Below are 18,054 nucleotides of genomic sequence, written 5' to 3'. Positions count from 1 at the left end.
GTTTTCCCTTCTATTCTGAATTCTCGAATTCTGTCTACATGAGTTTGCTTTAAAAAACACAATTGCTGTAAACTTTTTTTTGTATATGAAAAGGTACGTAATCTTCCGGGTATGCTTGTTTTAGGCTTTGCATATACAGCTATAGCGTAAAAAATAACAAACAAAAATACGAACTTCAAGGTAAATTCAAAACTGAAGGTACCTAATCTTCTAGTAAAATTAAAAGCTCAAACACATCAAATGAATGGCAAACAACTGTCATATTCCTGACTTGGTATAGGTATTTTCTTGTGTAGATAATGGCAAGCTTGGTGCTGGTGACGTAAGAATGTTAAGTTTTAGATTACAACACGCTAACTTTATAAATTAAGAAAACAAAATTGGATCCATGGACCACTTTCGACAAACAATTGTTTAAGATACTACAAATTGAGGCAGGTAGTTTTAAATTATCGTTTACAAATGAAGGCAGTATATTGGTACCAAAGAATAAGGAACATTATTCATTCATAGTGTATTAATTTACGTTTTTTTTATTGAGTTAAGCCTGTCAATTGATATTTTACCGTGTGTTTTTCTATGTTGTGATGTTTTGTTATTGTTTCAGAAAAAGGGAGAAGGTTTGGATCCATCAAAACGTTTAAATGTTTGCACTTGTCCTAAGTCATGAATCGTTTGTACAGTAGTTGTTGTTTGTTTATAAAATTTATACGTGTTTCTCGTTTCTCGTTTTTTTTTATATATATAGATGAGACCGTTGGTTTTCCCGTTTGAATGGTTTTACACTAGTACTTTTGGGCCCTTTTATAGCTTGTTGTTTGGTGTGAGCCAAGGCTCCGTGTTGAAGGCCGTACATTGGCCTATAACGGTTTACTTTTTTTGAAATTGTTATTTGGATGGAGAGTTGTCTCATTGGCACTCACACCACATCTTTCTATATTTATTGAACAACTTTAACATGTTCACACCACACATATATATAATTGTTGATTCTCATTACACCAGCTTTGAAAAGTGAACTAAGTGTCTATTTAAACAAAGAGGCTGTATTTCATTTGTTATCGTTGGTTCATGTCTGTCATATTTGTTTTTCACTTTTGATTTTGATATAAATCAGGCTGATGGATTTTACCGCATTTTGTTATGTCGAGGTTATTGTCATAAGCCGAAGATGTTTATAAGTTACATTAGCATTAAGAATATCGATGAGGTTTCTTTCAATTGCCACAATAAACAACAGCCATATAAGAGGGAGGTTTAGCAAGCTTTCAAGGTTCAAACCACCATCGCTTCCGAAAATGACTGTAACGTAGTAGGAATTTGTCATTTGTTTTCACTTGTTCCGTTGGTTGACAGCTTTTGATTATGTCAGTTTTAATATTTGTACTTGTTTGGCTTTATAAATATTTTGATATGAGCGTCACTGATGAGTCGTATGTATGTGGCGTACAAAATTATATTCCGGGTACCTTTGATAACTATAAATGGGAACAGTAATGTTCTTTATAAGGTTGATTTTCAATCAAACACCTGATGAGTACGCCCTGCAACCAACAAGGCCTCCACAGAGAAACAGTTTTACGTCGGACAGTACACAAAATGTCACCCAAATCCTGAACCATTTTCAACGATCAACTTAAGACTTTGTAGTTTTATCTATTAGACAGATAATGTCGTCTTCTTTACTAGAAAATTCTTATAGACTTGGTCATGCCATTTAACCGGGTTCTAAACACCATTTTTCTTAAAATTTCCAGTACCAATTCAGGAATATGGCAGTTTTTATCAAGTAGTTCGTTTATATATGTGTTGGTGTTTGGTTTCTGTTGCACTTCAGTGTTCCTGTTGTTCCTTTGTTTTCTTTCTATATTTGATGTGTTTACCTCGGTTTGGGTTTTTAACCCGGATTTGTTTTGCTCAATTAATTTATCACTTTTGAACACCGGTATACTACTGGTGCCTTTGATTTTTTAATAATACTCAATTTTGAGTCCGCACATGTTTATATAGATAGTAGTTGAATAGTTAAATAACAAAACTATACCTAACAAAATGAAAAATTCAGAACGGAAAATCCATCAGCAAATTGCAAAATTAAAAGGTTAAATACACCAAACGGACCGATAACATATGTCATATTCCTGACTTGGTACAGGCATGTCCTTATGTAGGAAAACACACGATCCTTAGAATTTATCTGAAGTTTTGAATAGTACTCTGTTGTACACTCAATATTCAAATAAAGATAAAAACATAATTCTAATAAATTTATTCTCAGCAAGTAACACAGAAAAATGCTATTTGTAATACTGACCGTTCTCACTATTGCACAAGAAAGTGTAAAAATCTAAAAATTCATTAAACAAAACTGTGTTAAAGCTCAAAGGATTTGTAAAAAAAATCTAAAATCATTTAACAAAGCCATGTTATAGCTACAAAATTGCACTTGGATACAACATAACAGTATATACAATGCTATAAGCACATTACTCTCAAAAGCACTAACACAACAATGATAAAATGATCAGATCTAAACAGCTCACGTCGTTTCCTGTATGAAGATCTACTTGAATCAAGAAAGGTTATATCCAAATATCACTTCAAATCAATAACAATTACTTATTGACTATATTTTTACTCCAAAGTTTTTCCAAATTTAAATATATCATAGTGATAGTTGTGAATAAATGTTGCAAAAAAGACCGACATGTGAAAAATATAAAAAAAAATTTCAATTAAATATAAGTGTTTATGTAACAATACAGGCCACATGTATTCATCATGGTTTTGTTACTGAATATTGATACTGCTATTGAAACAACAAGACAGCTGAAAAAGACCCACCCTCGGAAGAACTATATATTATCGGCTATTGGCACTGCAGATGCTGCATACACACAGGTCAACGTTCATTGTATTACAATGGCAATCACAACAATAATTAAAAATCTGCATATACACGTTTGCAAAAATGATAGTGTGTAACGCCTTTGAATCTGGGATACAGGTAATATTGTATCAACCGTAATGACAGTCGGTAATAATGTGAGGGAAGGTATTTGTATGTTTCTAAAACAAAATATCAAAATAAAACAACACAAAGGGTTTAACACATGGTAAAGTATGTTTAAAAAAGAAAAAAAGTAAAATCATATTTAGAAATTATCCGTTCTTTGCTTTTCAGACATATAATGTGTATAACTTTCAATGACTTTAATAATAATTTATCTAAACAAAGAAGAATAGTGAGCCGTAACATTTGCGTTACTTCAATTTTCTCCTTCAAAAGATAGGCTTGAAATTTGTATGCTTAGACTTCTCACAAATTGTTACTTAAACACTATAATTTGATTGGCACAATGGATTTATAACAATTATCTAACAATAAATAAAATCAAGATCAATATACAAAGCGTTAAGGTAGTAATTGGTATAAAATTGAAAATAACTAATGTGCAATTTTTTTAAAGTATAAAAGAAGATAACTATAAATACGATTAAATTCAATAATAAATTATCAAATACTATCTCAAATACTTAAAAGGTGTTGTGCTGTGAACAATTATAATAAAATAATGAATGTAAAGTTGGAAATCATTGAATTGTATTCAAATATGATTTTAATCATAAACAAATTAAAGAATATATGATTCAATGAATCAATGACGGAATTAAGACATGATAGAATGAAAAAAGGACGAACGAACAAATGAACTAACGAACGTATAAAAGAATGCATGAATTGAAGGAAGAGATGAAGTAATGAACACAGAATGAATCAATCAATCAATCAATCAATCAATCAAATAATGAATAGATGAATGAATGAAAAGATATATAAGTGACTGAATGAACAAATGAATGATCGAATGATTGAATGAATGAGTGAATGAATGAATGAATGAATGAATGAATGAATGAATGAATGAATGAATGAACGAACGAACGAATGAATGAATGAATGAATGAATGAATGAATGAATGAATGAATGAATGAATGAATGAATGAATGAATGAATGAATGAATGAATGAATGAATGAATGAATGAATGAATGAATGAATGAATGAATGAATGAATAAGTGAGTGAGTGAGTGAGTGAGTAAATTTCTACGCTATTTTCGTTGATGACATTTATAAAAAGGTTTTCTAAAACTAGATATATATTTAGTATAAAAGTAAGTATCTAAAATAGAGGACATATGTGCATATTTGATAACAAGAAAACAACTTCATAAATATAAATACTTCATGGTAAGGAAGCTTGTCAGTGCAAAAATAAGCTTGGTCAAATATACATGTGCAAAAATACAATCTTACACAACCTTTGAATGAGGACACAAACTTCTAGGAATTAATTTTCATATTTCCATTATTCCATAGATTTTGTTCATCATTTCTGTATTCAGTAAAGACTTTCAATATTCGGCTGATATTTATCAACATTGTAAATTATTGTCCTGTATGTTCTCATGTTCGACTATCTTCATTTATGAGTAAAGTTAGCAACGTTTTTTCCTTAGCTTTATAAGGCTTAGGAAATAAAATGTATGTAATCAAAACGTCATTTAGCTATTTAGTCTCAATTAACAAGAACTATTCGAGTTTTCATATTCATATGTATCTCTTACAGAACTTGAGTCAGAAAAACACTCGCTTCCATCTTTTATGCATGCGGATTCATAGTGTTTATTTAAGTACGACTTTAAAGCAAACGATTTGTTACATCTTTTACATGTATAATGTTTAAAGGCTGAATGAGTCTGCATGTGTGCTCTAAGATTGGACCTATCTGCGAATGCTTTGCCGCAGTGGGCACACCCAAACGGTTTCTCTCCAGTATGTGATCGTCTGTGACCTTGAAGGAGCCATGGCCTTGAAAACGATTTGTTACATATGTCACATGTGTGTTTTAGATTATGTGTTAGAATATGCATTGACAAAGCTGGCATGCTTACGTAGACTTTGTCACAGTGAGGACATTTCTTGGCTGACTGACTGTCGATACTTCTGTGCGTCTGTTTATGGCGGGAAAGATTTGATGACGTAGCGTAGTCCTTACCGCATTCATTGCAGGTATACCGTTGCCTGGTTACCTTCTCAATGGATTTTCGTCTGGATCGTCCGTCGCTGATGAAGAAGGAATCATAAGTATAACCGATGGTTATCCCTTCATTTTCAATGTCGTCAACAAAAATTTGCGGAGATGATGACGATACAAGTGATATATTTTCTGTTTCTTCATTATTGCAGGACGGAATGTCGGGTTCAGATATTCGTCCAGATTCATCAGGGATGTTTGCTTTTTGCTGTAGTGATGATGGAATAACAATGTCTTGCATGTAGCCTGAAAATAAAAACCATATCGATATTATATACATTTCCCGTAAATATGCGTTCCTAATATATATTTTAAGCCGGATGGCATTGCTTTACTAATAAATTACTGACAATAAATAAATGCATGAAGGGTTTTCTCAATCCTTTAATTTGTAAAATGCCTTTTTAATATCTTAGGGAGAATATACTGAAGGGGGTACATCAAGAATTAATTGAATAAAAAGAGAAAACACAAAAAGAACAAAAAGCGCGCAAAAACGAATAGCATTCCACACAATACTCTTGAGATAAATCACAAAATTGAGCAACATGAACCCGATCAAAAACTTGATTAGTTGTCCATTCGTTTGATGTGTATGTGCTCTTGATTTTGCCATTTGATGAGAGACTTTCCGTTTTGAATTTTCCTCTGAGTATTTTTGTGATTTGACTTTTTACGTATTAATTTTCACCAGTTTCGGTCCAGCAGACGAAACGATTTTTTTTAAATAGTCAAATATGAAATTATAGGCTTATTATTATGTGGAATGTATTATAACGACTGAAAACAAACTAGAGTAACTCCAGGACATATATATATATAATACAATGATGATTATTCACACAGGAAGAGGTTATACTTCATATCATTATGAACATTATATTCGATACATTTATGTTTGTGTTAAAAAAAAAGCATCGTCAAAGTCAACTGCAGGAAATGTTGGATTGACCAAACAAAGCATAATGAACAAAGGGTTTTAACTTCCAGTCGTGACGTTTCCTTTTTTTAAACGTTTTATTATGGTAATAATTGTTATAATAAGTATATAGATATGGAAAAAATACAAACAATGGTGATATTAATATGGAAAAGATATGCCCGTTCACTGATTCAAGACTCACAGTTCTTACATACGGTCTTGACATAATCAAAATCAATGTTAAAGAAATAAAGGCAACAGTAGTATACCGCTGTTCAAAACTCATAAATCCATGGACAAAAAAAAATCGGGGTAACAAACTAAAACCGAGGGAAACGCATTAAATATAAGAGGAGAACAACGACATAACACTAAAATGTAACACACACAGAAACTGACCGAGCATCAGACAAAATCCCACGAAAATAACAAATATAACATCAGCAGTTTTATTGCAGAAACAGAATATATTTTATGAAGAGCTAAAACTTTGAAAAAGTTATTTAATGTTGAACTTACCATTGTTTAATCTGACTGTTAATGGCTGTATACTGGGTGTGAATGGAACCACGGCCTTTATACTCTCCAAAGAATCATCATACACCGCTCGTAACCTCTGGTAGTGGTAATTGGATACTTTCTCGTGGTGATCTATTTTTTTCTTAACCAAAAACGACCTTGGCATGATGAAATTTAGATTAACAACTGTGTATATATATTTTCTATGGCACGCTTGTCTTCATTCATTTTTAAGTTCCCTTTTTATATATACTTTTTTTTAACTTGTTATAACATCTGTCTTTTATTCACAAGAAAAGACTTTCCAAACAATTCCTCCAGATCGATTTCGAATTGATTTAATGTACATTATCTCCAACTTTTTGTATAAATAACGGTTTAAGTAGTTATTTTACATTTTCATAATAGAAACCGTTATTCTCTGTTAGTGGGTTGACAATCATCTGGTTCTTTAACAAACCAGCGCTTTTAAATACTCGAGACAACCCTGCATCCGAACTAACGAATCACCGCTCACAATGCATCATTTTGGCATGAATAATAAGTTTAGGGAACAATAGAACTATTTGACAAATATAAACAACAACCGATTCCAAGTATTGAGTTTAACAGATGAACGAATCCGCCCAGTCAGCTGCGTTTGGAAATCTATCGTTTAACACTCGATTTCGATGTCCTTATTATATTTAAGGCTAGTATGCGTTCATAGCACTCTGTCGCGTGCCGGGTACAACAGAACCAATAAGAGTTAAAAGTATTTCTTAAGTTTTATAAAACATTATAACAAAGAATAAGTAGCGAGGTATAACAAAGAATTAGTAGCGAGGTGTCAAATTGAGTATGTTTAAATAGACTTTATAATATCAATATCAGTATGAAAGCAACAGGCGATAGATGTTTTCCCGTATAATAAGATCGATACAGGTAAAAATCAATAAGACAACAGGTACAAAATCTACAGGTTGGAAAAAAAGAGAAAACAATATAAAAGATGAATTATTTATCTGAACTATAGAAATGAAGTCGATCAGGATGAAACTGTACGCTTCGACACCTGTCTTTGTATCATTTATTTATAAGGCAACTAAAATTCAATTATACTTTTATTTGCGTAATTATGCGAAAATGTCCTGCAACAACTTGTACCATACGGTGAATAGAAAAATTGATTGTATTTCAATGCAAGTTGATAATTCGAGCGTAAATTTGACGTAAGAAATAATGTTATTAAAAGCGCCAACATGATTTCGAATTGCTGTTAAAACTATATTTTATATTTATTTGTTTGGTTCCGTATATTGTTGGATGACTTTACATTGAAAAAAATATAAATTAATGAAAAAAATTATGATACCATAGCTCGATGATTCAAGACTACTCTGTGAATATGCAACTAGATGCTACGCTTAGAAACAAAGAATTTTATTATTTTTAGTACATTTGAAAAAGTGAGGATTATGAATGTATTATCATTAATAACCGAAAACATACAATTTTCTTTTAAGTGTGTCTCATAGTTATAGTGTTTGACAGGCTACTTATGTGTATACTAATTTTATGTTTTAGATATGGTTTTCAGTTATTTTTTTATATCATTGATGCCGTATCTACGATTTTAATTTGTTTATAGATGGTATATATCATGCAGTTTGTTATATCAAACAAACGTTCATTTAGCAATTTTCATATTTTTACTACATAAGCTTAAAACATCTTGAAAGTTTATTATCAGCGGCTATTTTTTTTTTTTGGGGGGGGCAAATTTCGTTTACAGTAAGTTAATTGTTTGCGATTCCTTCCAGCTTCGTACCTTATTTGTCCTTTCAATATTTTTTTATTTGAGCAAAACTTATGACGCTTTTGTAGAACAAAATATAAGCCTTATATCTTTGCTGATTTTCTTGTTTTGGAAATGTTTGTTGTGATTAAGTTACTTTATCTCTGTATATATTATTGTACGTATCTTTATCGCAATGTATATTGTGATAAATATATTTACCTTCGTAATTGTTTTTTTTTTCTCTGGTAATGGTATGATTTAGCCATAAAAAAAACTTACATAAGATGGCTAAATCATACCATTACCAGAGAAAAAAACAATTACAAAGGTAAATATATTTGATCACACTATACATTGCGATAAAGATACGACTACTTTCAATATATACAATTTTTTTTTCTTTAAATGTACGTTGTATATTCGTACTGAAATTATCAATGGATGTAGCCGATTTATTTAACTATTTGCATTGTTACGGCATGCTTTGTTAATTGTATATACGTATTCTGATGAGCTAAATATGTATCTTCTGTACATGTTCTAAATCGTATTATTCCAGCATTATCTTATTGTAAAACTATTTGTATTATCTACGTATGAGAAAAATAGGATTAAAATAGTATATTTCATTATCTCTGGGTGTATGTTTTGTTTCGCAATCCGTTTTGTACGTAAAGATTCCGCGTATGAATTGTAATGTTCATTGATCGTGAATACAAATTTTATTTCTACTTACATTAATCAAGGATTTGTATATTAAGACAATACAATTCAATTCAATTCTTTATTACTTTAAGCACATTATGCTTATCAGTGCAATAAATACAAATACATTTCTATAACACAACATAACATAATACATCAGAGAAGCAAATAAATATCAAGTATTGACCAATAACAGTTTGGTCCTATGATTATGTGCATTAAACAAGAATTTACACAAATTACGCAAATCTTTTACATTTTCAGTGCTGAGAAGTTGCACTAATTTGAACGACGATGGACGTCTATAATAATAAGGTTTAATAAACTGTCTCCTTAAGTCTCTATAGCTTTCACATTGTAAAACAAAATGGAATTCATCTTCAGTGATATTCAAATTACAAAGAGTACATTTTCTATCTAACCTATTTACTCCATGATAACGGCCTACTTCAACAAACAAATTATGAGATGACAATCTAAGGCGAGTTAAATACACTCTAAAATTCATATGTTTAGTTAGATAATTCTGTAAACATACATTATTGACAATATATTTATATAAATAACACTTAGATGAAACGTTCAGTTGATCATTCAAAGTCTGTTTTGCTTGATCATATATCCTTGTTTTTACAAATAATAATAAATTTGTATCAATAATCAAATTGTCTTGGTTATACCAGATCTCATTTAAACCCAAGTTAAATAATAATTGTTGTAGTTGATAAATCCAACTGCTTCTAATATTACAGAAATTATACAGTTGTTCCCTGTAGCAGTTTTTAAGAATACAATTGCTTGTGGATAATAATTTGAACCAGTACTTCACTATGTTGTACATTCTAAAATATATCAAAGGATATCTACCCAATTCAAAATAAACCATAACATTTGTTGTACATTGTTTCACACCTAATATGTTTTTGCAAAAATCAAGTTGTATTTTTTCAATATTTGGAGCTTTATGGAAGCCCCATATTTCACAACCATAACATAAAATACTGCTAATGTAAGTATCAAATAAATTCAAATATGTAAAAACATTCAAAAACAATGACGAAACCTTCGACTTTAAACCAAAAACAGCTTTTCTACTTTGCTCAGCTAAATGTTTTTGAGCTTTAACAAATTTACCGTTAAAATATAACAGTACACCAAGGTAACAAAATTCATCCACTATGTCAATAGCATTGCCATCATAATACCAAATTTCTTCGTCTTTTACAAAACCTCCGTTTCTAAATACCATAATTTTTGTTTTGGCAATGTTTACAGTCAAACCCCATTTACATGTATATAATAATAATGTGTCTAACATATCTTGCAAGCCAATAACTGAATCAGAAAATAAAATCATATCATCAGCATACATAAGTAAAAATAATGACAAGTCTTGCACTTCATATGGTATATTACTATTACTTAGAAATTCCATTTCAAAGTCATTTACATATAACGAAAAAAGTATAGGAGAAAGAACTTCCCCTTGCATAAGACCAACTGAACTTGTAAACTGCTCAGAATAAAAACCATCAACTTTCACACATACTTTTACTGTAGAATACATTGATTTTAAAACAGAAAGTAATTTGCCTGTTATACCAACTCTTGATAGTTTCAACCATAAGTTAAGTCTGGTTACGGAGTCAAATGCCTGTTTGTAGTCAACGAAACAGCAATATAAACGTTTTTTCTTGAAAAGTGCTTTCTGAACGAGTGTCAACAAAGAATAAATTGCATCAACAGTGCTGCTACCCGGGCGAAATCCAAATTGCGCATCTGTAATAATATCATTATTCTCAGACCATTTAATTAGTCTTGAATTTATAATAGATGTAAATAGTTTCGCTAAATTACTGACTAAACTGATTCCACGATAGTTCGATGGATCGGACGAGTTGCCTTTTTTAAAAACAGGAATTAACACTGCGAGTGCCCAAGATTTCGGAAAATGTCCTGATGCTAATATCTTGTTGAATATTTCCTCTAGGAACGGTAGCAGAATATCCTTAAATTCAATGAATAACTCATTAAATGTACCATCAATACCATGACTTTTGCCACGTTTTAGGTTAGAAATACACTTCAAAATTTCATCTTGTGTAATAAGATGAATCGATTTTATCAAGAGCCAGCGTTCTGTACATGATGAACTTCTTTAGTTTCTATACAACTTTTAAGTAAATACAATTTTCATTTAGTTCTATTTTCAAGGGAAGCAGATTTGTTCTATCAATAATTCACATTTCGGTTTTATCATGTATATCTATTATATAGTCATTTTATAAAATTTACTGTTTGCAAAAGTATGAATTATTCTAAATAATAAAGATATTCTTATCCCAGGGAGAAAACCCTAGCCGTATTGGTCACAACTTTTTCGAATATTTGGTCCTCAGTGCTCTTCAACTTTGTACTTGTTTTGGCTTTCGAACTTTTTTCATCTCAGCGTCAGTGGTTAGTCTTGTGTGGACAAAACGCAAGTATGGTATATCAAATTTTAAACCTGGTACCTTTTGTTAACTATTATTCGAGTGTTTCTTTGTCCTATATGTTCTCCCATTTATTTGTATTGTAGTCCTGTCCTGTAATGTTGTCACTTTAATGTTTTAACATTGCCATAAAAGCGGGATATATAACATGCCACAAAACCAGGTTCAACCCACCATCTTATTTCTTAAAATGTCCTGTAGCAAATCAGGAAAATGGTCATTGCTATATTATAGTTCGTATCTGTATGTGTTACATTTTAATGTTGTGTTTCTGTTGTGTCGTAGTTCTCTATGTTTGATGCGTTTCCCTCAGTTTTAGTTTGTAACCCTGATTTGAATTTTTTTTAGTCTCAATCGATTTATGTATTTCGAACAGCGGTATACTACTCTTGTCTTTATTTGATACAAGGTTATTGGACTTTTTTTTATAACTTTTCTTACTATGGGGCAGACATGATCGATTACAGGGACTATAAAAATCTAAGAACAATTTGAAAGGATTCACTTTATCTTTTAATTAATGAACACGTTTTGTAACTCGCAAACTTCAACACCTTTCAGATGCTAAACATGCATAGACTTTATGGATTTCAAGTTTTTTAAAGCTTTAATTGTTGTTTTTACGTTCATCAAGTGGAAATTTTAACGATTTAAACATGTTAATACTGAAGCAATCACACACCTGTAAAGCGAAATATTCTTTAGTTTTATAATCATGCAATCAATTATTTATTTAACAAAAGCCTTCGTTTACCAATAAATATCAAGTAAAAGTTTTGTGAAACATTTTACAAGAACCATTATTAAAACAAATATTTACAGGTTTAATTGATTGTCTTATTGGTTGGTTGGTTTAATGTGAAATTTATGTGCGGAACTTAATTTGATTCTATTACTTCGAAATAGAGAAATGGTTACAAAAATTATTATCTTTCTGTGCAGGCATTTTCGCTAGCCAAGGGCCACTATCCAGTTCTCCTGGATCATAACTCTTGACTAAAGCGAAAATGCTAGATAACAAACTAGGCAACAGTAATATACCGCTGTTCGAAACTCATAAATCGATAGAGAAAAAAATCCAGGTAACAAACTAAAACTGAGGGAAACGCATCACATATAGGAGGTGAACAAGCCGTTCCGTCTCGCACTCAGTGCAACAATTGAAATAAAATATTATAATTTATTTGTAATTCAAGATATGATGTATGTCCAATTATATATACTGAGTAAAGAATAGAGAAGGGGCATTAAGGAAAAAAAGATGTTTGACAACCGTTTCAAATTTGCACCTATTGTTTGAAAATTTATAGAGTCAGAAAATATAATTAAAACATCAGATTTTTTATCTGATGACGTCATAATATGTACCGTTTCATGAAAATGGTGAAAAATGCAGAATTTGTGCAGTGTAACACCGTTATTTCCATTTAGGAAACATCTTTCGCAGCCAAGAAACAATAAAATAATTTTAGAGAAGCTTTATTATAACTTTTGACATAAACTCGTCAAATATAAAGTTTTTTTCTTGTGTGCACACATACATAATCTAAAATTAGAATTACATTTAATGAAAAACAATGAAAATCTAGAAACTTGACCAAATATATAAATTAAAACAAAGTTGTTGACATTATGACCTCTATAAATGTGAAAGTTGTTTTAATTTAAATTCAAAAACTTTAAACTGAAATAATATGTTGAGTTAAGTTGATAAATTTATGTCATTTTTTTTTGGTCAATTAAGAATTTGCATGCATCTTATGGTTTATTTTCAATGTTTTATGTCACAATAATTTATCTAAAATTATGTTCAGAAGTATAATTAAATGTTTTAATTGATATTATAACATGTGTAGCTAAATAAAAGCAACAGTAGTATACCGCTGTTCAAAAGTAATAAATTGGCTAAATTGCTAAACTTATTCACCATGAAAGAACATATAAGCCTTATTTCAAGAGATAGGTGTGATCAACACAATTATTGATAGCTTGAGCAGAAATATACAAACTTATATATGGTAAATAAAAATTCTGATGATCAAAACCCAACGATACAAGGCCTAAAACATCGGTCAACTATCGTCACCTTAATTTTTGATTCAGTGCCGCCAGAACATATAAAAGTAACTCACAAAAATACTGAACTTAGAGGAAAATCTAAACGGAAAGTCTCAAATCACATGGCAAAATCAAATGACAAAACACATCAACAACGAATGAACAACAACTGTCATATTCCTGACTTGGTATAGGCATTTTCAAATGTAGAAAATGGTGGATTAAACATGGTTTTATAGCACTTATCCTCTCACTTTTGTTTTTCTACCTCAGGCATAGATTACTTAATTTAGCTTTATTTGACAGAACTTTTATGAATTTTGATCCGTAATGCTCTTCATCTTCGTGCTTTATTTTGCCTTTTTAACTGTTTTGGATTCGAGCGTCACTGATGAGTCTTTTGTAGACGAAACACGCGTCTGGCGTATATACAAAATTTAGTTTGGTATCTATGATGAGTTCATTTATCAGATTCCGTTATATTAACAGATGATTCGTGAATTAAACAGACATTATAAATTAAATAGTCAAGAACTCATCAGTGGTACTCAATCACAAACCGACCGTGCAAGAGCTGTATAGCCAGTCAGTGTCGTTCCATCGTCGTCTTTCAATCGCAAATAAATAAGAAGGTCAGATCAACAGTTTTTAGTAGCAAAGTATAAAAATCTTTTGACAAAATCCGGTATACATTTTAAAAGAGCATTGGCAGTAGTAAAATGTTGGCAAATAAAGGCAACAGCAGTTTACCGCTGTTTAAAGGTCATAAATCGATTGAAGAAAACAAATTCTGGTTACAACCTAAAACACATCATCTATTAGAGGTAAATAACAAAACAGAAGAAACAGTGAACTGTAACAACTCATAGTCAGTGGTTAGAGATGACATTAATGATATAACTTAGTTGGGATACCCGAAGTAGCTGCATCAATATCAACCCTAATAGAAAATATAAGTTCTGGAATATCGTATTGACATAATGATTGTTATTCCATATCCAGGTTCTGCTTGATGTTGCTACATTAAAGTCGAGAGTTAGCAACGAGGTAATTGTCATCCGAATAATCGTAATATTTAAATTTCACAGTCGACTTTTTAATGTAGTCAATACATAAACCTTTCATGTTTTGTTTTTCCTATTTACTTTCATTAGAAGGTTGAAAATGATAAGATAAAAGTAAAAATATGAAGAAGACCTAATATCTTTCATTTTTAGATGGTTAATTTTGTATATGCGACTTTAAGTGTTTCTTTGTTTCTTATAAAGTGACTCTGTACTTCAAAAGATCACGTTAGTATGATATTGTTCTATTATATGCCATTTTGATATATTTCTACCATGAATTAGAAAATTCGTTGAACCACAAACGTCAAAATTATTCAATCGCGTAGTGAAATTAACTATTTGTGGATTCTATATAAATTCTGTATAACTTTTGAACTATTTTAAATCTCGGTCTATTTCTGAAATTAATACTGACATACTTTTGATTTTTTAACCCTGTATGCTTATATTGCCCATGTGAAATTTTAAAATTGTTTGTATATACCATGTATACATTGAACAACAAATATATGAGACGTATAACATTTTCTGACGTCAGACACGTGAATCAATGAATGTGTTTGTTGGTAGATGTTTTTTGTGTATTGTTAAATTGTTCCTTTTAAAAGTGTTACACGATGATGACTGCTGTATCCATATTTTGACTATTTTATTTATAAGGTCTGTTTAGTTCACGCATCATTGTAAATATAACGGAATTTGACGAGACTGTCATCAAGTGAGAGGGTTAGCGCTATAAAAGCAGGTTTAATCCACCATTTTCTCCCTTAGTTTATTGCATGAATGACCCTCTTGGTTTTCTGCGGGGGAATGACAGTATCATGTGAAATATCATTTATTTTGTAATGGGATGTCCAAATAGTAAATTGGTATCGGGCGTCCGACTGACCAAAATGTTGTCGAAGTTTTTGGCAGTAGAACTAAAACACAAACACGATCTGATAGGCCCAGGGAAATAGACACAGGTCCACCATCGAAGGGTGAGCTGCAACATCGAAAAGTCACTACTGGACCAAATTAAACCAAACTTGGCCACAATCATCATTGGGGTATCTAGTTTTAAAAATGTGTGGCGTGACCAAGTACCAGGTTAGGAATATGACAGTTCTTGTCCATTCGTTTTTATGTGTTTTGTCATTTGATTTGGCCATATGATTCTGCACATTTGTTAACTTCTGTCTTTCAGTTTCTGGTGAAGAGTTGTCTCGTTGGAAATCATACCACTTTTTTCTCATGTTTGTATTTTGATAATTTTTACAATATTCTGTCATTTATATCCACAATTATGTAATCTTAGCATGGAGCGGAGTTATATTGCAACAACAGTAGATGACAAATGTAAATTCTAAATTTATCCATTCAAATATAGATCAAAAGTAACAAACACACCTGAGGGCATCGATGAACTCCAAAAGAAGCAAGTCGTTTTTGGTCACATAGCGCTTTACTTGTTTCTGATCTTTAAATTTGTTGGCTTTCACATATTTCAGTTTGATCGTTCCTGGTGAATTTCAAAATGGAAAGTCACTAATCAAATGGCAAAATCAAAAGCTCAAGCAAATCTAATGAACGGACAACTGTTATATCTTGACTTGAAACAGGCATTTTACAAATAACTTTTTGGAATTTTGGGTCCTCAATGCTCTTCAACTTTGTACTTGTTTGGCTTTATAACTATTTTGATCCGAGTGTCACTGATGAGTCTTATGTAGACGAAACGCGTATCTGGCATACTAAATTATAATCTATGGTCGAGTTGTGGTCTCTTTGACGCATTCCCCATTTCCATTCTCAATTTCACCTTTGATAACAATTTGCCTTATAATTTGAAATCATTTTAAATGAAGGAATGTATCTCACATAAGCATATCTGGTTCCTTTACAGATTTTGGCTTCACTCTTGGTCCTCTTTTGACAGGTCTAATTGGGTGGTGTTACATTTTACAAAGTCTATCCAAATCATTTTTCAAAGAATTCTGTAAAGACAGTACTTGGTCAGTCATACATTTTCAGTGAGGTGGGAAGATTGTTTGGCTCCGTGTTGAGGACTCACTGCAACTTTGAAATGAAGAATCCCTGTTCCAATGTATTTTGTGTGGTTTTTTTGTTGTTGTATAGTAATTATTTTGTGTCATGGATAGATAACTGGTATCCTTTGTTTTTTGGTAAATCGCTGTTCAAAAGTCATAAATTGATTTAGGGAAGTCAAATTGGTGTCACAAACAGAGGAAAACCCATCTACTATAAGAGGAATATTACAAAGCTATACAAGCTTTACTTGATAAATGTGTTCCATATAAGGGACACTGAACATTTCAATGTAGGATAAAAAAAATAATTTACATAGTTTTTTCACAAAACTTGCAGCAATGTTAAAAAGTCATATGAAACGAGCGAGTGGTGAAAAATAATGTTTGTCCAATTCTTGAACCAATGCATGTATATCATGTATATATCATAAACTTAGTCCTCTGTGCATGATTTTATCATTATTTTCGCAAATATATCATATAATCGTCAATTTTTTTTCCTCTGTTTGTTATGATTTAACAAATATGGCTGCTCATTAAATGCCGTGTTTTGAAGCCGAGTTTTACCGATTGTCACCTTATAGTAAACAAATCACAAAAAGCATGGGTCTTCAGCACGTGTTTAACATGTATAATCAGATATTTGTTTATTTCAATGACAGATCCATGCGTATTGTGGTCACTGGATTTTTACGAGGAGGGTTACGCTTGGGTCATTATGCATAAGGAAAATATGTCGGGGAATTGCTTGCAAGCAATTAAAGATAAGTAAACTTCTTTTAAATGTGGACAAATTAAAGAATTTTCCTCAGAAAAAAGTATATGTACATAAGTTGTATAATGAAAACTATCCATTTAGTTATAAAAAACATATGCATATTTTTTTTTTAATTTGAGGTTTCTTATGACTTTAACTATCCCAAACTGTTTGATTTAAGTTTTTTATCCTACATCAATCCTTTGATGTCGTCCCTGATGGTATATAGGGTCATAACTGGAGAATGGAAAAAGTGACGCCTCCAAAATTCGATCTTGATTTGTGATAATAAGCATTGTGCATATGTTTTTATAACATTTAGTTGAGTAAAACTAAAGTGAGTGAAAGGAAACCAATTTTCAGAGGCGTGAAATTTATACAGTGATTTTTTTCTTCTTTCATTTTTAGTTCATTTTACCCCAGTTATGAAAAATTGAATTTCCTAAATTTTTAAAGATTATTTGACAGAAAAATAGCATGATAGTCACTGTTTTCTCAGTTTTCTATAATAATATGGGTTGAGCTACTATCACATTGTCTGGCGTTTAAAATTATAATCCTGGTACTTTTGATAACTATAGTGACTGTTTTCTCAGTTTCAACCAACAGTATGGATTGAGCAAC

General features: G+C 31.1%; 1 protein-coding gene across 1 annotated transcript; it reads right to left on the bottom strand.

The window, feature by feature from the left end:
• Nucleotides 1-4,064: 4,064 nt before the first annotated feature.
• LOC134723136 (transcriptional repressor scratch 2-like) lies at nucleotides 4,065-7,236 on the bottom strand. The gene is made up of 2 exons (XM_063586774.1): nucleotides 6,542-7,236; nucleotides 4,065-5,346 (listed from the first exon to the last, which is right to left on the bottom strand). The coding sequence occupies exons 1-2, from the start codon at nucleotides 6,705-6,707 to the stop codon at nucleotides 4,586-4,588; spliced, it is 927 nt and encodes a 308-aa protein (XP_063442844.1). The 5' UTR covers nucleotides 6,708-7,236; the 3' UTR covers nucleotides 4,065-4,585.
• Nucleotides 7,237-18,054: the final 10,818 nt, after the last annotated feature.

The sequence above is a fragment of the Mytilus trossulus genome, chromosome 6 (assembly GCF_036588685.1).
Source record: "Mytilus trossulus isolate FHL-02 chromosome 6, PNRI_Mtr1.1.1.hap1, whole genome shotgun sequence".
NCBI classification, from domain to species: Eukaryota; Metazoa; Mollusca; class Bivalvia; order Mytilida; family Mytilidae; genus Mytilus; species Mytilus trossulus.
This window is presented reverse-complemented; position numbering and strand designations above follow the sequence as displayed.